Genomic DNA, 16,649 nt, shown 5'->3' on the forward strand with positions numbered 1-16,649 from the left:
ATAGCAACGGCGTCACAACAAAGCAACGCTTGCTGAATCACGCACAAAAAAGTTTCTTTACTAATTTGCCCTGCTTATTATCTTTCAAAGAAATGCTAAGTTCCCGTTACTATTCCGCGTCCCGGATCGGCACGGATGCGAAGCCCCGGACCGCGATGGTGGTAGATGAAGAGGATGACCTGTATGCGGGGTTCAACGAAGTCAGTCCCGCCCTGGATACGCGGGCGCTGAGGGAAGATCAAGAGTTTCAGGAGGCCCTGAAGACTGCCAACATCGGGAGGAAACTGCCCAGTAGAATGGGCACCGGGGTAAGATTTTTTGTGGGCGTTTTTCTATGCGTAGGTTACATGCACAGTTAATTGGTTTGACCTCTGCTTTGCACAACATAAATTTTATTTGAATAGTTGATTATTCTTTCTACGACTCTTCTTTTAAAATATACCTATTCAACCTCTTTCGAACATAGGCTTTCCTTTAAACCACCTACCTAATCAGCTTTTACCTAATTTCATTTCATTTCAAGTAGGTATGCTGCAACTTCATATTTTTAAATAGTTACTTATTATTTGGTAACTACATTAATTAACCAACATTATAAATTTAATATTCTCCAAACACTTCCAGCTATTCCGTGAGGGCACAGTAAGCCTGCGCATGGGCCGGTCGCGCGCGGGCACGGCCGGCGCTCGGCCAATGACGGCCGCGCGCGCCGCCGGGTACACTTCCGCTTCCGCCGTCACGCCCAATAGGAGCGAGCCGAAGGAAGAAACGTATGTACTTAGTTCCTTACTTATAACTGTAATTTCACATTAATTATCACAAACATCAATTCAATCGTTTAATAGCATATAGGTTGTAGGTACAAGATACAACTATCCATAAAAGGTATAGGCTGCCTACAAATACCGTCACGATCACGATGCATTATGAAAGTAATAGTCCCTTGCTGGACAAAGGCCTCTCCCAAGGAGTGCTACAACACTGTCTTTGGTTTTCCTTATTTTGCCCGTTCGTGGTCTCCACTCGAGAACCGGTGGTGTACCTAACACAAACGGTCATCAGTTCTTCAGCATTTATGTGGTTTGTGGCCGGTCCATTACCACTGCAACTTGCAGAGCTTTTTAGAACTATAGTCTGCCTCCTAATATAGCCAATAATATGTCGTCATATTCCAGTGTAGAGGACAAGGTGAGGCAGACGGAGGCGCGCATCATGGCGCTGGTGGAGGAGGCGTGCGTGCTGAGCGCCCCCGCCGCCCAGGACGCGCCCCGGGGGCAGCACGACCGAGCCAAGGTAACAGCATGTATGTAGTCATGTGTAGAGGACAAGGTGAGGCAGACGGAGGCGCGCATCATGGCGCTGGTGGAGGAGGCGTGCGTGCTGAGCGCCCCCGCCGCCCAGGACGCGCCCCGGGGGCAGCACGACCGAGCCAAGGTAACAGCATGTATGTAGTCATGTGTAGAGGACAAGGTGAGGCAGACGGAGGCGCGCATCATGGCGCTGGTGGAGGAGGCGTGCGTGCTGAGCGCCCCCGCCGCCCAGGACGCGCCCCGGGGGCAGCACGACCGAGCCAAGGTAAGAGAGTACCTACTGTATAATGTTCCAGTTTATATTCTTTCTCCAATTGCCAAAATTAGTTTAGCAAACCTCTCTAGGACGGGGCGTAAAACGCGCATTTACAAGACACCGCAAAAGAGCTGCGTCGCGCTTGCTCTATTTGCGTGGCCACGTATTAGGTAGTTAGGTATGCCAAATTAAGCCTGGATTTACTCATTTACCACATTCTCGAGACTCCACGGCCGGTCTTTTTATATCTTTTATCTACAACAATAGCTTGCCTCTGGAGTTCCTTAGTTTTTCTTTTCCTCCGAATGAGGAACAGATGATAAAAATTGTTTCAAAACTTATTCTTACTTAAATTTTACTCTGTTTTGCAGGCATTATCGAAAGCGCAAGAGGCGTCGACCCTGGAGCGGCAGCTGATCCGCATGCAGGAGCAGGCCAACCTGGGCGACTCGCACAACCTGGATCTCACCTTCGCTGTACGTGTCATCCTTATTACTTCCGGCCTTACAAGTAGGCCAACCGGCGTGCCCTATGCAGTCACTGACTGCCAGCACAACTTACTGGCTAATCCTTCATGAGACAAACTGTAGTACCTACAGCTTTTCTTCCTCAGTGTACTGGTTGGCAAATAAATGTTTCTCTCTCTATTGTGTTACCGACACGACAGTTAATAAGATGAGCAATCTCTTCACTCATCATCGTCAGTCAAGATGTCTTCTCTTGAGATTTAAGTTCATTTGCTGTATATGTATATACCTGTTCGTATTGAAATATTATGTGCCTAGGTGACAAAATAGAAACCTTATTGGTATTTTCAGGTGCTCTGCAACTTGGCCGGTCAGTACGCGCTGAATGAAATGTACACAGAAGCATTGAATACGTACCAACTACTGACACGAAACAAACTGTTCCCTCATGCTAATCGCCTCAAGGTAACCATTAAACATTTCTATGATTATATTGACATAAAAATATGATAACTCTCTACGACATACATATAAGTTAAATTATAATTTTTATCTAAGTACTGTATTTTCAGGTGAACATGGGAAACATCTATTTTAAGATGGGTGAACATCCCAAAGCGTTGAAGTTGTACAGAATGGCTTTGGACCAGACACCTACTGCTGAGAAAGATCTAAGGTAAATTTATTTATTCAGTATAAATAACTTTTCCGCAACTATTCGTCCTCACTTCTTATCCCGATCCATGGAATTTGACATCGTAAAGAAACCTGCACTGTATTTATTCCAACAGTGACCTAGGTATCACGTAAATGCAAATGTGCAGTGAAAAGAGGAAAGCTCGCTCGCTAGTTTCTTCTGACTACCCCTTTGGCATTGATGTTTGTCGTGTTATAGTAGGTACTCCAAACCTATGTACTTATGTTTTAGTAACTAACACGACCTTTGCCTTACTCTTCATAACTTTTTCTAGGACTTGCTGTTACTCCCTTTCCCTTTATTTTACATTTTTAATGATGATTACATTGGTGTCCAGAATGAAGGTGATGCACAACATCGGGCTGCTGCTGGTGCGCATGGGCAAGTTCCGCGACGCCGTCACCAACTTCCAGCACATCATGCACGAGCAGGGGGACTTCCAGACTGGTAATGTTATCTTACTCCTCGAGAAAATGAAGTAGCCTAACTATGTTATTGTAGATACCTTTTGAGCTGATGTATACGTTGTGGATACTTCATTAAATTCAGTCCAGAACTTTCTGCCTTAAAGAGTCACAAACATACCTACATACAGTAACAAAAAAATCGCCTAAACTGGCAGTGACAACATTTGCTTGGTTCTCCACATATCCATAAATGTTGTATAGCCTGAATTTGGTTGTTTTTTCTGATAAGCGTTAATTTTTTATGACTGAAGCTTAGTATACGTAGAGATAGACCTTTGTAGCATTCCTACAGTGAAACTATAAAGTCCTGAAATTAATGTTTGAGGAACAAAAATTTTCAGGAGCCTGGCACCATTAGAAAAGAAACATAAAAGTCATAACAATTGTTTATGTCAATAGGCGGTTGGCTGTTTTTTTTTTAATTTTCTTATTAATTATAAGGATAATCTAGATAAAAGCAACAATTTACGCTTGGTTGCAATTAGGAAGTTGATGAAAACTATTCGTAGTCAAGCTAGTGAAGTTATTTATCGAGTTTTTATACAATGTTTAGCGGAACATCAAGCTGGACACATTTTGTCGAATTTGGAGGATGTTTACGCTCGTACAGCGTCTATGACGGGTATGTAGCATTGTACAAATTGTAATAACTCATTTTTTATTAGTACCAACGCTTCATTTATCGATAAACCTAGGTTTAGAGCCCAAGTCGAACATTGTTTACATACCACTGATTGTAGGTTTCATCTGGTTTCAGTTGAGTCAAACCTTAACATTTTGATACTTGAAGATATATTTTTTGTTTACTTACTAAATTCACATTGTGTGAATTGAGGGGGCATTGTGTAACTCAAAAAGATTTTTTTATTTTATTTTATAGTTATATCGGACCAGCGTGCCAAAGAGGGCAAAATATGGAATATTTCTAACTCCTGGAAGAAACTGAACTGGCCGTCCAAAAAGAGAAATTGATGTGTGCCCTTCGTCAATAGATCCAGTTTTTTTATACGGTTGTAATAACGTTATCTAAATAAATATTTATTGGTTTCACTATTAGCCTTCATATTAACACCTTCTAGCTTGTATAAGAGCTTTTTGTGGATGGTAAGTTGTTTTTAAAATACATAAATAGGTAGGAAGTTAACTGGCAAAATTTCAAGTATCAAAGTCAGTTATGTTTCGCTATATAGGGTTGCTACATGAAAGATAGCAGTGCCCTCATTTAATTTCAGGACTTTATAGTTTCACTGTAGGTGAGGCCTCAGGATTGGCATCACCACAATCATTGACAAAACTCCTCCCTCTACATCCAGGTCTCCACCTAGTGCTGTGTTCCGTGGCACTGAACGACGCGGAGGGCGGCAAGGCGGCCTTCCACGCCATGCTGGACGTGGAGCCGCCCGCCCACCACCAGGACATCGCTATTGACGATGTAAGTGTATAATTAGTATTTTGTGACCTTGATTTGCGATCTATCTCGGATACAAATAAACATAGATAGGTACGACAAAAAGTAAGTGGTTTCGCTTGCGAGTGGTCTAACACTGGCACTTCGGGGATTACCTACAGTCGTGAGCATTTTGGAAACTTATATAGGTAGGTACTTTATTTACTCCCGTGTAACTTTATTTATTATCATGGCTGCATAGTCTACACTACAGTGTAGAGTTGTAGACTCTACAGGTATTGCAAAAGTGGTACTTATACTTAGTAAACCAAAGGAGTTGTTTAGAATGACCCCCTGAGTCACCCCCTTTCAGCTTACTAAGGGCCAGTTTTTTTGATCCCTAGTTAACTCAACCATTGGTCAAAAATGGCTATAGTGCGACAAACTTATCTGTTCCGGTGAGAGCGAACTAAATTGATCCATATCTCATAACTTACCAATGAATTATACATTCATATAGATTAGATGGGTTCACTAAAAACCGCAAGGGTGAATTACCACTACGGGCTAACTCAAAATCTTATAGAATCAAGAAATATTAGACATTTACGTGAGCTCTCACCGGAACAGGTAAGTTTGTGGCACTATACCAATAGTTAAAAACCAACGAAATTCGTATGCAGCTGTCATGCTTGACACGTGATTTGACTAATGGTTAAAGTTGACCACGGATCAAAAAACTGGCCCTAAATGACTAAAAGTCCTCCATGTTTAACCAACTTTCAGTTTAGTGATAATGAAATACTGAAACTATAAGTAATTTACTTCCATTCAGGAGAACGACGCCTTCGAAGCAGTCCTACGCGATGTGGCGCGCGGCGACCGGCTGTCGCGCTGGTCGCGCCGCGCCGCCGCCGACGCCGAGCGCTGTCTCACTCTGGCCGCCGCCGCTCTCGCTCGCACCGGGGACTCGGATGCCAGGTCTGACTCATCTACTGTCTCTTTCCTACATAGTTATTGGGCCGCCGCCGCTCTCGCTCGCACCGGCGACTCCGATGCCAGTAGAGCTATCCGGAAAAAACGCAGCACATTCTATTCGATAGTCTATTCGAAAGTGCTGTCAACCTGTCAACAACAAAATGGCGGTGTATTGCGGTGTACAGATTTGCGAAAGTTTGACAGCTATCATTCCATAGGTCATTGTCAGAATAATATTATGTACTCTGTGGTCATTCTTTTCGAAACTCATTCGAAAGGTAAAAAGTGTTCGAAAGTGCTGTCAAGTTGACAATAGTCGCACTCGCATTCGATTCTATTCGTTAGCTCGAATTTTCATGATACGGGTACAGGTCTATCTCTTCTCCTTTACTGTCTTTTTCTTACATACATACTTAGGCCGCGTCCACGACGATTTGTACGTAACTCTCCGCTATATCCCATATATGCCCTTAACTAGTTTTTTTATCAAGTTGTTTTACTTTGGGATATGATTAAGATACAGATTCTAAGTGCAAATATGCAAAAAACTCAAGTGGGTCGTTAGCGACCCTCTGGGCATATATGGGATATAGTAAATAATACTAGTGCGTCCGCTCCGCCTGCTGTCGTCGTGGACGCGGCCTAACTGCCAGTTTCAATAACTTTATCTACCGATGACTGGTAGTTACTTTCATAGTATGTATTTTGACACATCAAAAGTAAAAACATGTCAAAATCGTATGAAAGTACAAAGTAACTACCAGTCATCGGTAGATTGAGTTATAGGAACTGGGTGTAAGGGTCATACGGCGGCATGAAGTAGCATTCGAGGCGGTGCTGCGCGACGTGGCGCGCGGCGACCGGCTGTCGCGCTGGTCGCGCCGCGCCGCCGCCGCCGCCGAGCGCTGTCTCACTCTGGCCGCCGCCGCTCTCGCTCGCACCGGGGACTCGGATGCCAGGTTTCTCTCCTCTTTTACTGTCTCTTTCTCATATACTGACTGAAGGTGGCGCGAGATATGAGGCTTCAGCAGACGACACTGACCTGCCGTGGCCGCAGAATCCCTACTGCTTTCTACCATTTTTATGGCATTCAGTTGGCGACATGACGCTCGGCAAAACTTTCATAGAAATACCTAAATAGAAATCAGTAGAGTTGAGTAGAGATAACCTAATGTTTTCTTCTTCAACCTATATCAGCCCACTATTGGACAAAGGCCTCTTTCACTGTGGAGGAACTTTATGTCCATTTAAAAGAATGATAAACTTTCACAGGTTTATTAATTAAAATATACAATTGAGGTTAAATGATAGCGCGAGTGCGTGCTTGCCGCGGTACGTGGTAGCTAGTGTCTGGCGGCCTCATTCGCCGCTCGCTCAGGCATCTGACGCGCTCCCCGCGTCCCGCGCCCGCTCCCCGCTAACAGGCTTGTCCATTCTGGGGCCCTTGAAGGTCTTGACTTTCAAGCTTCTACTCTTCCTCTTCACAGGCGCCATCCTTTTCACAGGCGCCATCCTTTTCACAGGCGCCATCCTTTTCACAGGCGCCATCCTTTTCACAGGCGCCATCCTTTTCACAGGCGCCATCCTTTTCGCTAGCTCCATCCTCTTCATTCAGCGGTAGAGGGCAGACCTTGTTCAGGGCACGACTTTCAATGCCCTTTGATGTTAGGAAGTCGGCCACTCTACTGATTCCATCAGTACCCGGGTATAGTTTATGCACCCGGGCGAATCTCCACATCAATGGAGGAGTGTTGTCCTCCTTCAAGACGACCATTTCGCCAACTTTGACATCTCTTTGGTGTGAGCGCCACTTCCGTCGGTCTTGCAGCTCCGCTAGGTACTCGGATTTCCACCTTTGCCAGAAGTCTTGCCGTAGCTTCTCTATGTATTCATATCGGTTGGGGTTCTTCAGCGTGACTGGTGGAGATGGAAGCGATGTCAGCGGCTGCCCGACGAGGAAGTGCCCTGGGGTGAGAGGAGAAAGGTCGTGTGGGTCAGATGATAGAGGATAAAGGGGTCGGGAGTTGAGGACTGCTTCTATCTGTGTGAACAGAGTGCTCAACTCCTCGAACGTTAGACTGGCATTGCCCATTATGCGCTTTAGATGAAACTTTGCACGTTTAACATATGATTCCCAAATTCCACCAAATGTTGGTGAGTAAGGGGGATTAAAAATAAATTTTATAGAACTAAACTCGCTATCTAATTTAAGACAGGACCGGTAAACCCTTCGCAACTCATTATTTGCCCCTACAAAGTTAGTTGCATTGTCGCAGTGAATGCTGTGAGGTTTTGATCTTCTAGATATAAATCTGCGAAGACAGAGAATAAATGCAGCTGAACTGAGATCGCTAACTAACTCTAAGTGTATTGCTTTTGTAGTAAAGCAAACAAACAAACAAAGATAGCATTTTGTTATTTTATTACCTCGGCCTTTCTTGCTAGAGATAAAGAACGGTCCTGCAAAATCAACACCACATGTCTGAAAGGGGTAGCATGGAGTTACGCGGCTTGAAGGTAAATTACCCATTAGAGGTTTTACAGTTTCAGCCCGAAGTCTAGTACAAATTACACATTGTCTTACAATTTTTCGCGCTAAAATTCTGCCCGGAATAGGCCAATAATTTTCTCTAAATGAGCAAAGAAGTTGCTGTGGCCCAGCGTGCAAGAGACGTCGGTGCTCGGTTTCCATTAAGAGCTTAGTGAAATGATGCTTGCTATTCAACAACGCAGGATGCTTCTTGTTATAACTTAGATCTGTATGATGAAGCCGTCCACCCACTCTCAGCACGCCGTCACTGTCAATAAAAGGAGACAACGGCAATATTGTTGATTTAGGCTTAAGAGGTTTGTTATTTTTTATGGTTTCAATTTCTTTGGGAAAGGACTCCTTTTGTGCAAGTTTGATTAAGTATGTTAACGAATTATTTATTTCTGAAGGAGAGAGATCTCCACTCTGTTTATTGTTAGGATTTTTGCAGTTGTTTATAAATCTGAAAAGATAAGCTATCGATCTAATCAATTTGATTGAACTGGAATGTTCTTCAAACTGCAAAATTGAATTTGTTTCACTAGTAATTGAATGTACTTTTACTTCTGGTACAGCAACGTTGTCGGTTAAGTTTCTTGGCCATTTATCCTCTTTTTGAAGTAAAAAAGAGGGACCTTGCCACCACAAATTACAATCTTTCAGTTGCGAAGGCTCTACACCTCGTGAGGCTAAATCTGCTGGATTTAGTAAAGTAGGAACATGTCTCCAAATATCTGATGACGTCAGCTCATGTATTTCATTTATTCGATTACATACAAATGAATTAAGATCCCTAGGTTGCATTTTGAGCCAACTAAGAACTACTGTGGAATCGGTCCAATAATATCGTTTAGATATATCACAACGAAGCGATTCTTGAACTCTAGAAGTTAGTCGCGCGCCTATTAGCGCTCCACATAATTCCAACCGCGGAATTGTATTTGGTTTTATGGGTGCGACGCGTGCTTTTGAGGTCATAAGGTGAATCGTTACATTGCCTACACTATCAACGGAACGAGTGTAAACACACGCTCCATAAGCGGCTTGCGATGCGTCTACTTGTCTATAGAAGGCTTGTATATCTCCGCTTAACACATACCTATGTTGTCGAAATCTGATAAGAATATCGAACACATAGGTATGTGTTAAGCGGAGATATACAAGCCTTCTACTCGCTAACAGGCTTGTCCACACTGCATGCCACTGAATGCGATCCATACCTTTCACGCCATCAAAGCTTATGTCGACCGCGACCAATTTGCATCTTTATTTAGACAGGTATTTATATGAAATTAATTAATAAAAATAATCATTAATCATCCCCAGTATGTCGTGGTGCGTAGAAGCTCTCCGCGGCTACGAAGCGGGCGGCGCCTCCGGCTCGGGCGCCGGCGCTAGACTCGAATCTAGCGCTGCTTTAGCATCGCTGCGTACTACGGGCATCCGAGCGGCTAATGGAGCTAAAGCGCTGCAGCGCCTGAAAGCGGTCGCGAGGGCTCACCCGAACGATCGAGTGGCGGTGGCTGAAGCGAATGCTGATGCCGCATTTGTTGCTTATGCTGTAAGTCGATTTTAATAATAATCGACATGACCTAATAATTGGCCATTTCTGGTCATTAGACCTCTTCCATGGAGTATAACAACACCATACGCTCTATAATCTGTACATAACTTGTCTTTGGCATTTCTTATTCAACCACTACCCGCCAACCAAGGTAGTTAGTTCAGGTGTCTGGTGGGCATCCTACGATATAATAATATGTTTGCTTGATCCTCGTCGCCAATGAAAATGTAATCTCTATACTTAGGGGCCGTCCATTAATCACGTGAGGCTCAAAAGGGGGGGGGGAGGGGGTACGGAAAACCTCACGAAACATCACGAGGGAGGAGGGGGGGTCTCGTTAGACATCACGTGTATTAATTTTTTTGTCAAAAAGCGAGGTATTTCTGAACAGAAATTTTGAAAGGCGCAAAAATTTTAACGCTTTGTAATATGGAGTATGGCTTATATTTTTTCTAGACAAAAATAGCCTTTACATAGACTTCCAAAAAAATACACGTGATCCAGGCAGGGGGAGGGGGGGTAGTCCCAAACCTCACCAAATATCACCAGGGGGGAGGGGGGGGTCAAAAAATGAGAAAAACTACCTCACGTGATTAATGGACGGCCCCTTACTCATAAAAGCGATTATCGACCCATTTTAGCTTTTTGATTTGCAAAGTATCCTATAATTTTACAAATATCCCATCACCCGTCACAGCTGGGCAACTACAGCGAAGCATCAACCCTAGCTGAGGCAGCGTGTCGCAGTGACCCTTATTGCGCCGCGGCGCGAGTGACCGCCGCCCTGGCGCAGGCCAAGATGGCCGCCGACGACCCCCGAGAGAGCCTGGCCAGTGTGGCCGAGGCTTTAGCACAGGCCAGCCATTTAGATCCCGCTGATTTGATTGCTATGCATGATTTAGGTGAGTGGGTTTCGTGTTCGTTTATCGATAGGTAGTGGCTATCGAATAATATTATAATCGTGGAGAAATTATGCGTCAACGTAATCAATATACCTCTATGAAATATTTAGGTAGTTTCTGCGCCACCGACAGTATCCAAATGGAAGCGCTGCCGCACTGATTAAAAACATGCAAGCTTTCTGCAACCAACCGGTGCCCTTGTAAAGACTATCAAACTTTGATAAGTTTATTGTATATCAAAGCTATTAATTACGGATGCCTACAAAGATGACGTGCAAATTTAAAAAAAAACTTTACAGAATGTAATTTGGGATGCACATTATTTATAAATACTTTAATGTTATAAATATTCCCTCTTTCACAGCGCTATCCCTAGAAGCGACAGGCTCGGGCACAGAGGGCGCGGCGGCGCGGTGGGCGCGGCTGCGGGGCGCGGGGGGCGCGGGCCGCACGCTCAAGAGCTTCGCGAGCGCGGGCCTGGCGCGATCAGTGGCCGCACATGACCCGCATACTGCTGAACACTGGTAATTGTTATACACTCACGGGCAATGAAGAAGTTCCATCAGCCATTGACGTTCCATAATGTCTCTGGAACTTTTTCATTGCTTGTGAGTGTATATCCCCCCCACATTCCCAGTGCTATCCCTAGAGGCCACCGGCACGGGCACAGAAGGCGCGGTGGGCGCGGCTGCGGGGCGCGGGGGGCGCGGGCCGCACGCTCAGGAGTTTCGCGAGCGCGGGCCTGGCGCGGTCAGTGGCCGCACATGACCCGCATACTGCTGAACACTGGTAACTAAGACATTGGCTTGACCATGCAAAAATTGTCTGGTACTTTGTATAGTTTTTATTTTGTTTTTTTTTGTTTTTGGTGCAAATAAAATGTATTGTAAATGCCTTCATTGCGTTGAGCGGAGCGCGTACCCGTCGGCGACGCGGATTTGTTTTCTGAAAACGGCATCGGCCGCCCGTCTGTCCTATGGAAACGGACGAATCACCTTTTTAACCGACTACGAAAAAAGGAGGAGGTTTTTACTTCGTATGTTTTTTTTTAATGTATGTTCACCGATTATTTTACCTACTAAATTTTACTTAACTACGCATTTATCTCGCAGGTACAGTACAATAGGCGGGTGGGACGCGGGCGTGGCGGGCGCGCTGGCGCGGCTGCACGGGGAGCTGGGCGACGCGCCGGCCGCCAAGCATCACTACCAGGACGTGAGCCACTTGCTTATACAGGGTGCATGTTTGTGACACAGGTACAGTACAACAGGCGAGCTGGGCGACGCGCCGACCGCCAAGCATCACTACCAGGACGTGAGCCACTTGTTACTAATACATGCAAATCTCTAAGTTATTCGATACGGGTGACCATGATAAGATCTGATTCTGATTCAGTGCGAAGCGGATTAGTGTACCTACCTACTCTCCTCGTTGTGGATGGTACATGTATTTCACCGTGCGGACGTCCACGTAGGTCACCTGCGTTGCATGGAATCGGCCTAAGAATGGCATTTAAGAAAAGGGCACAATGCGCTGACGTCTGAGCTGTAGATGCATGGCTCAAAGCAGCGGGACCGTTATTGTCTGTATCTGGAGAAGCCGTCCGTTCAGTCAAAAACGGGTGAACCGAGAAAAGTGTTTTAAAAGCTAAGCTAAATAGTTTTATTGTATGCAACAGGTGGAGGCGCTATGGCCGTGCTCGGTGTCGGCGCTGCAGTGGCTGGGGGCGGAGGCCCGCAGCTCGGCCCCGGCCGCCGCGCTGCAGTACTACCGCCGCGCCGCGCGCCTGCAGCCTAGTAATGTTAGTATACTTCATAGGATGTCCACTACAGAACACTACGGTTTTCCACCTTGCCGATCGGAGGCGGCGGAATACAGCTCTTCCCCGCAGGCTTGACTAGATCGTCCGTCCATCACGCGGGGGGCCGTCTAACGATCGATTTGAGAACTCTTCTGCTCCATCGACTACATTCCTACGAGCAATTAGTCCGGCCCACTGCCGCTTCAGTATACTTAATGTTATTTTTTTTTTATATTTAATGAAGACAGCTTTGTCTGACGAAAAATCATTGAGATGGTCTAGTTCTCGAGTTTAGACTACGAATATACCTATATACCTAAATTCGCTAGACCGACCTTAGACCGATAGCTTTAATAATGCACTAAACGTAAAACTTATATGTACCTATGTTAATCAGAAGGTAACAATTGGATCATGAAAGAAGATAAAGAGTATACTGTAGATTCTGTAGAAGACGCGTGGTTTAGACATCTACCCGCGCCTCACCCTGCATATCCAAGGGTACTAAAAATTGTTCTGCGCATTGGTTAAGTTAGACGATTCTTTTACAAGGTCTTAATAATTAAGTATTCGGTTTTGTTTGCAGCCTCAGTGGGGCCTGTTAATAGGGGCCTGTCTCCGCGCCAGTGGAAACTATCAGGAGGCACTCACCGTTTATAAGAAAATGAACGCGAGGTTTCCAGATGATGTGCAATGTAAGTAAAATACAGATATGATTCCGTTTGTCGGATTCGTGGATTTAAGTTCGCTAACTCATAAAATCCACCCTGTATTTTATGGGAATAAATTCAACCATAGTCATCATCTAGCTCATGTACCTAACTCATAAATTTTCAGTCTTTCTTATGCCGAGTAGCAGAAAGGAGCATTAAGCTAATGTCGACATTAAACTTAAGTATGTCTGTCTCTTTCTGTCCATTATACTGTCAAAGCAAGGCAGTAATATAATTATTTATTTAAGGTCGAAATTAGCTTAAGTTTTTTCTGCAAATCAGCGTTAATCATTTTAATTTGTTGCTTATTACTTGTGCCTACCTACCTGCTTCATTTTAAAATGTTTTCGTGTCAACGAACCACATTATATCCTCCAGGTTTGAAACTGATAGTGAAGCTGTGCGGCGACCAGGGCCTCTCGGAGACTGCCTCTTGGAGCCGCGAGCTGCAGCGCGCGCAGGCCCGGGCCAAGCAGCAGGAGAGAGGTCAGTGGGGAGAGAGATAATAGTGTTAGATGAAAAGGAGGCACACTCAGCATGTGCGTATGAGACTGAGGTGCGGTAGAAAGGATAGACTGGCAAGACGGATGATCTTCGAAGCGTGCGAAGCTTTGAGTCGCTACTGCTCTACTAATGCACTACCTCGTTGCATTGACCGTTCTGATTGCATAAAAGATCTCATTCCTGCGTTTTCTGTAAAGCTAGCCGTGACTCGTGGCTAAAATAGTGTAGACGCTCAGCATACCTTGTTAAACATTTGTGGTGCACACGTGAGTGTTTAATGTTTATATTATTCTTAATCAGTTTTGTTTAGTCACTGTGATGCCAATAGTGTTTATTCTACTTATTTCATCTCTTGACCTAGCTGATAATGCAAATTAGATACCTACTTATTTTAGATTACGGCTGTTGCCTAAGTACCTGATTCTAGTGAAGTCCATAAATATAACTAACCTGGGGTTCCATAGTCATGTTCTTTCAAAACTTCCTTCTGGATCATTATGGATTATTCTACCCATATTTTATGCCATAGCACACATAAAGTAAAGCCATCAAAGAGTAGACAATAAAAACTGAAGTATTAACATATACTCCTTTAAATTCACATAAGCATCCAACCTTATCTGCCATCCTGACTCAGAATACATTATTTTCAACAACTTCATAACTACATAATAAATGCCTGTAAAGTATACATAATATGTAACAGGCAAACATAGCAACCCAATTCGTAAACAAATCCCTTATCGCGTATACTTAACTGTTTAAAATATAATCATGTGGAGAAATGGTTGCGTCAACTCGTAAACACCTGACAAGGGTATATACTGCCGTGCCCCCAGATAGGTGTAAGGTATGTTTTATGTAGTTAGGCGTATCATAAATAAGCTTATTTGATATAGGTAGTTGACTATGTAAACCTTACTTGGGATATGGGTAGGTAGTGGTTGGATGAGGAATGCCAACAACTGTCATCTGTGGCGCTCCGTGGAATATCCTTATGTCCAGTAAAAGACCATAGTTGGCTGATGATGATGACTATTAGATATGTGTTTCCATAGCAGGGTTTAATAGCCACAGAGGAAAAAACACTGTGTTTTAGTACCTACCCATTTATAATAAAGATGTGTATTGCAGCGACAGTGCCGTCTGCTGGGAGCGGTTCTTCGGGCAATAGCCAATCACCGATCGACTATATCAAAGGTAAGTACCCGACATATTAAAATGAATAAAAAATATTTTAAATATGCTTGCATGCAGTTTGTATTTTTCTTAAGTTTTTTTCAGTAAAATGCCATATTCAATATTTTTCTTCCCAAACAAAAATACAAACTGTGACAAATGTTTCTTGTCTTCGCACCTACTTATCTACCTACTAATCAGCTGACGGAACCACCCTTCCTTTACCACCAGGTTCCCGCGTGGACAGCGCCCAACTCAGCCGCAGTGGGCTGTCCACCGGCAGCTCGGGAACGCCCACCCCCGCGCCCCGCGCCGCCGCACACACCCCCGCCTACAGGTGACACAAAAATGATATTCATGCAATGCGAGTAACGCTGATTTTTATGGCTCCTCTACACGTCTGCGGATGTGTAGAGAAGCGAGTAGAGGGCCTTTAGAAAGGGTTTAATGTCGACCTTAAATGTATTGCTGTCCTGCTTTGACAGTATACGGACAGAAAGAGCCAGACTTAGATAGATTTATTGCCGATATTAGTTTAAAGTTACTTTCTGCAACTCAACGTTAGTGCCTCGGACTATTAGCGCCCTCCCTACGCTCAGGTATCAAACCCGGCCTCGAATAAATACAATAAAGGCTGTTTATCCTTTTTGTAGCTACATTATTAAATATCGGTAAATGTTCCGGATTTCCTCGGAGTATGAAACTTTATGCTATCAAATTGCCTATTCGACACTATTTGTATTTGCCAAAACTTTGCCTACATTTTCGGTATTTGGAAAATACAGCAAACATCCAATAACTGATACGAGTAGCCAAGTGTGGTGCCATTACATGTCTTCCCAGTTTCGTAACACCACGTCAGCTGTAGCTACGTATTAACCTCGGTGTGCCCTAGACAGGCGAGTAAGTCGTGGCGTTTCCCCATTGTGAACAAATTCGGAGTACTTTGCCTCCTGCGCAGTGCAGCCCGCCGCTATTAGGTCAGCCATTGTTGTACGAACTCATTGGATATTAACCTTCATGCATATGCAAGACCCATTTCGGTGAAAGTGTGCGGATTGCTAACGGTTCGTGGATTATAGCGGATAAATACAAACAGACGATAAATAAATACTTAACAAAATTTATGCAATATTTGTTGGCAAGCTTCTGTTAGGTAAACACGGTTTGGTTTCATTTGTATTTATAGAAAGAAATGGTAGAATATAAACTATTACGACTGTAGAAGTGCCGTAAGGTAGCTACTTAATTTAATTCGGGAATTTCCCAATTATACATAGTAATTAAGTAAATAAAATACATCGAATGTTCTTGAACTAATTGAAAATGGTTCACTGGTCTATCCATTCTTTACTCTCTTCAATAATTATGAATGAAGGAGCTTGTTGTGGAAATATTAGAGCACAACATGGAAGATAGCAGATACTGTATTGATGACGGGTTGGCGGGTTACGCGTGCCGATGCAGTTGATTTTATTCATACACGCGAGAATTGTTTTAGTATCATTATGTTAAGACCACGAGGCATCAATAATAGGTATATTTTACTAAACTACTCTTTAGTTATGAATAATTAATACTTAATTTAAATTACCTAATAAGTACCTCCTATGCCGTGCTATGGTTAAGTTCTGATATCGGATCTTGGGTGTTAGTTAACCCATCAGCCTTTAGTTTAGCAACCCTTCATTTTAAAGTACGTGCTACATACCTAGATCTAAGTATGCCTATGATGTGATATTTCCAGGTACGCTGATAGTGCAGCAGACAAGAAGCCGTTGAGCCGGTCTATGAGCCGCCCAGACGTCAGGAAGAAGAAATCCGAAGATTTTGATGACGACCTGCCACTGCCACCGGAGTGAATCCATGTTAGTATTGCGTTGTGACTAACTGC

At 44.0% G+C, this 16,649-nt stretch overlaps 1 protein-coding gene across 2 annotated transcripts in view; it reads left to right on the forward strand.

The window, feature by feature from the left end:
• The window catches only part of LOC105397954 (intraflagellar transport protein 88 homolog), a 17,859-nt gene continuing 1,210 nt past the window's right edge, over positions 1–16,649 (forward strand). Inside the window, exons 1-20 of one of the 2 annotated variants that reach the window (XM_048624880.1) lie at positions 1–308; positions 625–770; positions 1,176–1,293; positions 1,938–2,042; positions 2,385–2,498; positions 2,606–2,709; positions 3,068–3,177; positions 4,511–4,629; positions 5,420–5,581; positions 7,577–7,578; positions 9,419–9,653; positions 10,354–10,558; positions 10,923–11,082; positions 11,671–11,773; positions 12,237–12,359; positions 12,946–13,054; positions 13,451–13,558; positions 14,711–14,776; positions 14,987–15,092; positions 16,503–16,623. In XM_048624880.1, the coding sequence (XP_048480837.1) occupies positions 93–308; positions 625–770; positions 1,176–1,293; positions 1,938–2,042; positions 2,385–2,498; positions 2,606–2,709; positions 3,068–3,177; positions 4,511–4,629; positions 5,420–5,581; positions 7,577–7,578; positions 9,419–9,653; positions 10,354–10,558; positions 10,923–11,082; positions 11,671–11,773; positions 12,237–12,359; positions 12,946–13,054; positions 13,451–13,558; positions 14,711–14,776; positions 14,987–15,092; positions 16,503–16,617 (2,526 nt within the window). In that variant the 5' untranslated portion in view covers positions 1–92 and the 3' untranslated portion in view covers positions 16,618–16,623. Of the gene's footprint in view, positions 309–624; positions 771–1,175; positions 1,294–1,313; positions 1,576–1,937; positions 2,043–2,384; positions 2,499–2,605; positions 2,710–3,067; positions 3,178–4,510; positions 4,630–5,419; positions 5,582–6,393; positions 6,522–7,576; positions 7,579–9,418; positions 9,654–10,353; positions 10,559–10,922; positions 11,083–11,670; positions 11,774–12,236; positions 12,360–12,945; positions 13,055–13,450; positions 13,559–14,710; positions 14,777–14,986; positions 15,093–16,502; positions 16,624–16,649 lie in introns of those variants that run through there. The other variant, XM_048624879.1, reaches the window with a different exon arrangement.

The sequence above is a fragment of the Plutella xylostella genome, chromosome 13 (assembly GCF_932276165.1).
Source record: "Plutella xylostella chromosome 13, ilPluXylo3.1, whole genome shotgun sequence".
In the NCBI taxonomy this organism is placed as follows: Eukaryota; Metazoa; Arthropoda; class Insecta; order Lepidoptera; family Plutellidae; genus Plutella; species Plutella xylostella.